The sequence below is a fragment of the Homarus americanus genome, unplaced genomic scaffold (genome assembly GCF_018991925.1).
Source record: "Homarus americanus isolate GMGI-L3 unplaced genomic scaffold, GMGI_Hamer_2.0 scaffold54405, whole genome shotgun sequence".
In the NCBI taxonomy this organism is placed as follows: Eukaryota; Metazoa; Arthropoda; class Malacostraca; order Decapoda; family Nephropidae; genus Homarus; species Homarus americanus.
This window is the reverse complement of record NW_024725184.1, coordinates 1-6,561: the sequence shown is the minus strand read 5'-3', so window position 1 is coordinate 6,561 and position 6,561 is coordinate 1. Positions and strand designations below refer to the sequence as shown.

General features: G+C 38.7%; 1 protein-coding gene across 1 annotated transcript; it reads left to right on the top strand.

Annotated features, from left to right (window-relative positions):
• Window positions 1–3,919: 3,919 nt before the first annotated feature.
• LOC121864760 (neuropeptide-like protein 31) lies at window positions 3,920–4,467 on the top strand. Its single transcript, XM_042363926.1, has 2 exons — window positions 3,920–4,003; window positions 4,123–4,467. The coding sequence occupies exons 1-2, from the start codon at window positions 3,992–3,994 to the stop codon at window positions 4,402–4,404; spliced, it is 294 nt and encodes a 97-aa protein (XP_042219860.1). The 5' UTR covers window positions 3,920–3,991; the 3' UTR covers window positions 4,405–4,467.
• Window positions 4,468–6,561: the final 2,094 nt, after the last annotated feature.

Below are 6,561 nucleotides of genomic sequence, written 5' to 3'. Positions count from 1 at the left end.
TTGTGCTTCTATTGTGTTTAATAAAACCATTTTTTTAGAATCTTACTGTATTTTTTAACTCAATAGTTTAAAAACGGAACGGTTTATTTTATCACACGCGCTCATAATAGTACGAATGTAACCTTCAGACGTACTGTTACGTCTGGTGTTAAGATGCGTGGTTTGAACACATCTGACCGTCGCTTATTCGCACACACTAATGTAACTGATCTGAATTTCTCATGGTTTATTTAAATGATTGTGATGCAGTGAAAAAAAAAGCCCTTGAAATACCGTATTGGCACAGGCAAATTAACCTAATTTACCTTGACTAACCAGTGTTTCCGGGGGTTGACTCTCTTGACTCTTGTAACCTGACCATTATTACTCGGCAGCACCGAAAAATATCAATTGCAAGACATACAATGTATTGGATTGATCCTTGACACAGCTTGCATTAAAATCGGGCTAGTCGGGGGCCTTAAGGTAATGCATGGAGATTACCTCTTACCACGTGTTTGCCGTACGTGGCCCATGACCCGTAAGGCTGGGATAATAGAATCCTGTGGCTGGAAATACATCTGCGAATTATTTTTCTGGCGAGATTTGGCTTGAAGTCCTTATCAAGAATTTTTTCTTAAATTAGTCATAAAATGGGGCTAGGTTATTGAGCACCCCCTTGCATCCTGTGCAAGGCGTAGTGCAAAATTGATTAAAGCGCCTAGTTTGTTTGCGTAGTCGACGTGCATAAAATGGATTAAGTACCTGAAGGACCATGAATTTCATCGGCAAGTTATATAATGACATGATAATGTAGGGTCGGAATTTCCGGTACGATACATTTGCTAATGGCAAGGTGTGACAGGTCCCAAATAAGTCAAATGTCTGGAGAGATTGGTCAGGAGGAAAGGGTGTTGGTAGACATTTGCAGTATAAAGGGACAAACTTTTAGTGCGTGTGAAGTGTTGCAGCGACGAGGAGGTTGATGGGGGGACGTCCTTCCTGGCGGAGATACGTAGTCAACGTACCGTCAACCAAAGATGCACCGACCCCACCCTAAGTCTCGTGCTCGCAATTTTGTCTGGCAATACTTGAAGTAAGGCTGCATGTAAAGGTGATTGGTGGCTCTGTTTTCGGCTGTATCACTCAGGTTAAGTATTAAGCAAACCAAACGGTAGAATTTTTATAGTAAAATATTCATTGTTATTTAAGGTTGAGAAGTTTCCAAATTTTAGTAGATTTGCTTAAATAATGAAGTAAATTATATTAATGAGTTGGCAACTCTACTAAAACCACAGCTGCCACAAGATTCTCGTCAAATTTTATTTATTAAACAAATGTACAAACATTTGGAAATTTCTCAGGTCCTTAAATAACAATGAATTTATTAAAAAAAAAGTATCTGGTTTGTTTAATATTTATCCTGACAGTGATAAAGCCGAAACCAAGATCCACCAATCACCTTTACACGCAGCCGTACTCCAAGCATTGCCAGGTAAAATTGGGAGCACGAGAGAGAATGTGAGTTACTTCAACCATGATCAGTACAACGAGTGTAAACCCCATTGATGGTTTAGATGGCAGTAAAGTGGTCAGTTAGACTCACTAAGCGCCAACAAGGGTATCAAGTGCTCTTTAAAGACGGTAAACATATTCATTACATTACTGTGAAGGATGAGGAAGCAGTTAGATATTTAACTACACAAGGTTTTGAGAATGTAGTGATGGAAAAGACTGTGGAGTCCATTGCAATCACGATCAGTCCACTAATCGAGAGGATAAAGGTAATACTGTAAGGAGCGATATTGCAGGCACACCAAGTGCTGTAAATGTGTGGGAAAAGCATATGGAAATACGTAATGCAGCAGCACAGAAGGACATAGACAACGGGGGCAATAACCTTATAGCCCCAAACAGTCTAGTAGAACTCCGTAAGGAGATTGATGAGTTCAGACAAACAGTAATGGATATCAAGAAATGCTTGGTGAACCTTGTGCCATAGAGTGATGTTGCTCTTGTTAATAAAGATTGTCCAAAAGAAAATGAAACATTAGTAGAGACGGAATCAAATAATGTTATTGTGGATAGCAATCTAGAGCAAAATGGTAATCATGGTCTGTTAGGAAATAGAGTTGGTTCGGTTTCTAGAGAGAATGAAGTAAACAAGAAAACGCTCGGTGATTTGACGAGCATTCTTGACTGTTTTGGAATATATGGAAAATCTAAGGGACGACGTCAAAAAGAATGTTCCTATTTCGGTGAAGAATAAGAGGGAAAAATTTATTCTAATGGGTCATAATGTCAGCTTAATTTCCATGAATGTTAATAGTTTGAAAAAAAATAAAGTTTAACGGATCTTCATGCATATGTTCATTCTAGTAGTATTAATGTTGCGGCTTTGCAAGAGGTTGGGACAAACGGAATATCTTTGCAACTAAGAGGTTATCAAAGTTTTGAATTGCCAGCTGATTTGACTGGAAATTATTGAGGTTTCACGACTTATATCAAAGATATTCATTCCGCTCTAAAAATAAATGGTACCGAGTATTTGTGTTAGTATTACGCTTCAAGATGCTACACTGTTCATTATAAATGTTTATGTGCACGCTGATTCCTTGACAGTTGATGATCTGCCGGACATTAGTTTTGCTGATGATTGTTTACTAATTGGTGATTTGAATGCTAGGCATAACAATCTTGTCAGTAGAGACAATGAAATGGTTCTGAAAAATATCTTAGACGAGAGAAGATGCTAAGTTTAACATAAGATTATAGATTTTATGCAGATCTATTTGTTGTATACATATCTCATTTATGATTAGTACAATTTTAAAGAGCTCTTGTTAAAGACTAGTTTTGGGCAGGCTAGATTAGCATACTATAGCTCCTTCTGATGTGTTGTCAATAAATGTTTTTGGTTTGAATTTGACTCGACGAGTGGAAGCAAATGTATTACCCTGTCTCATTTTCGGCTCCAAGGCACACGCGCTACAAAAAGAGTCAAATAAACAACCCTAGCTGAACTAATATTGACATAAAATATAAAACAAGGTACCAAAATTGTATGATCAGATTATCTAAATACAATGTACTATAGATGTAAGGCAAGGCTGGAGGGTAACATTAAAAGGGGTATAATGCAAGGTGTACGAACTCTCAGCTGAACCCGGCACCGTGTTGATGAAACGAGCTGACGAACCATCTCTGTGCGACCCATTTACCAGACAGAGAAGTATAAGTTACAATTTCTTCCTGCACCTGACACAAAAAACTACATAATCAGGACAATGAAATAAAGGGACAAGGGGCAATGGCTGAGTCATAAGAGGATTAGCACATCGTATGACAGTTGGTATTAAAACAGTACAGGAGATAGATAGCGAACATAAAAACCAACAGAAATAGTTGACGAAAGTTAATTATGCAACCGGGAATAATCCTAGATTCACCCGTGACAGGTAAGGTTAGGTTAGGTTATGCTGTCAGGTTAAGTTAGGTTAGGTTACGCTACGTTAAGTTGGGATAGGTAAGTTAGGTTACGCTACGTCTGGTTGGATTAGGTTAAGCACAATAAACTGTATTAAAGTGCACAGAAAGACCATAATTACTGCCTCACTACAGATAAGACTAAACACACACAAGACTAATGTATCTCTCTTAATCTATTACTCTTGATTAATTTATTCACTAAATAAGAATATGGACGAAAAGACCAAATTGTTGAGGCTCGGTAATACATCATAACATCAACATATAAGAGAAACATTATTATAAGGTAAACAAATATAAAAGTTTCCTTTTATTCTTCAGTTATCTCAACAGTCACCAGAGGCAACAAGAATGGAGGAAATGTAAGGTCAGTGTAAGGTCATGACATTTATGTTAAGTTGACTGACTGAATTACTGGTTCGGTTGTGACTGATGGTGGTGGTGACGTCATCAAAGGGTACACTATAAAGGCGGCAGGAGGCCGCCGGAGAGTCAGTCTCAACTGGACCTTTCTGCACTCAACATGCACAAGATGGTAAGTCAAATAAAAGCTCATTACTGTACGTGATGTAAGTTTATTGAACTTTGTGGATGTCGATGGATTTGTAGAAAACTTGCATCTAAATTATTGACTTAAATTTTTTTCTTTTTCAGGTGATCGTTTGGTTGTCTGTTTTACTTCTTGTGGTGGTTGCTATGGCCGATCCTGGGTATGGTGGCTATGGACAGTACGAAGACTATGGCCAAGGACACGCTGACTATGGTCGTGGTGGATATGGCGGTCGTGGTCATTACTCCTATGGCCACGGTGGACGTGGCGGTCGTGGTGATTATGACTACGGAGGCTACGGTGATTCGTACCATGAAGGACAAGGTTATGCTCATGGGGGTTACGGTGAAGGTTACAGAGGATACGGTGTCTATGGACGTTATTGATATGGTCGTTACGAAAACGCCAAATAATTTATAAACTTTAAAAAATAAAAATTCTTGTGCTTCTATTGTGTTTAATAAAACCAATTTTTTTATAATAATGTATTCTTTAACTCAATAGTTTAAAAACATAACGGTTTATTTTATCACACGCGCTCATAAAGGTACGGATGTAACATTCAGACGTAATGTTACGTCTAGAGTTAAGATGCGTGGTTTGAACACACCTGGCCGTCGCCTATTCGCACACAATAATGTAACTGATCTGAATTTCTCCTGGTTTATTTAAATGATTGTGATGCAGTGAATAAAAAGCCCTCGAAATACCGAATCGACACAGCAAATTAACCTAATTTACCATGAATAACCAGTGTTTTTAGGGGTTGACTATTGTAACCTGACCATTATTAATCGGCAGCACCGAAAAATATATATTGCAAAACATACAATGTATTGGATTGATCCTTGACACAGCTTGCATTAAAAGCGGGCTAGTCGGGGGCCTTAAGGTAATGGATGGAGATTACCTCTTACCACGTGTTAGCCGTACGTGGCCCATGATCCGTAAGGCTGGGAGAATAGAATCCTGTGGCTCAACATACATCTACGATTAATCTTTCTGGTGAGACATTTGGCTTGAAGTGCTGATCAAAATTTGTTATTCTTTAATTTGTCATAAGATGAGGCTAGGTTATTGAGCACTCCCTTGCATCCTGTGCAAGGCGTAGTGCAAAAGTGATTAAAGCGTCTAGTTTATGCTTGCTTAGTCGACGTGCATAAAAGGGCCTAAGTACCTGAAGGACCATGGATTGCATCGGCAAGTTACATATAGTGACAGGATGAGAGTGTGGGGTTGGAATTCCCGATACAATACATTTGCTAATGGCAAGGTGTGACGGGTCCGAAATAAGTCAAATGTCTGGAGAGGGTGTTGGTAGGCACGTAAGCATTTGCAGTATAAAGGGACACATTTAGTGCGTGTGATGAGTGTTGCAGCGACGAGGAGGTTGATAGGGGTCGTCCTTCCTGGCGGAGTTACGTAGTCAACGTACCGTCAACCAAAGATGCACCGACCCCACCCTAAGTCTCGTGCTCACAATTTGGTCCGGCAATACTTGAAGTAAGGCTGCATGTAAAGGTGATTGGTGGCTCTGTTTTCGGCTGTATCACTCAGGATAAGTATTAAGCAAACCAAAAGGTAGAATTTTTATATTAATACACTATTCATTGTTATGTAAGGTTGAAAAGTTTCCATATTTTCGTAGATTTGCTTAAATAATGAAGTAAATTTTATTAATGAGTTGGCAAATCTACTAAAACCACAGCTGCCACAAGATTCTCGTCAAATTTTATTTATTAAACAAATGTACAAACATTTGGAAATTTCTCAGGAACTTAAATAACAATGAATAGTTTATTATAAAAAAATTATCTTTGGTTTGTTTAATATTTATCCTGAATGATAAAGCCGAAAACAAGATCCACTAATCACCTTTACACGCAGCCGTACTCCAAGCATTGCCAGGTAAAATTGGGAGCACGAGACCCAGTGTGAGTCACTTCAACCATGATCAGTACAACGAGTGTAGACCCCATTGATGGTTTAGATGGCAGTAAAGTGGTCAGTTAGACTCACTAAGCGCCATCAAGGGTATCAAGTGCTCTTTAAAGAGGGTAAACATATTCCTTACATTACTGTGAAGGATGAGGAAGCAGTTAGGTATTTAACTACAGAAGGGTTTGAGAATGTAATGATGAAAAAGACTGTGGAGTCCATTGCAATCACGATCTCAGTCCACTAATCGAGAGGATAAAGGTAATACTGTAAGGAGCGATATTGCAGGCACACCAAGTGCTGTAAATGTGTGGGAAAAGCATATGGAAATACGTAATGCAGCAGCACAGAAGGACATATGCAACGGGGGCAATAACCTTACAGCCCCTAACAGTCTAGTAGAACTCCGTAAGGAGATTGATGAGTTCAGACAAACAGTAATGGATATCAAGAAATGCTTGGTGAACCTTGTGCCATATAGTGATGTTGCTCTTGTTAATAAAGATTGTCCAAAAGAAAATGAAACATTAGTAGAGATGGAATCAAATAATGTTATTGTGGATAGCAATCTAGAGCAAAATGGTAATCATAGTCTGTTAGGAAAT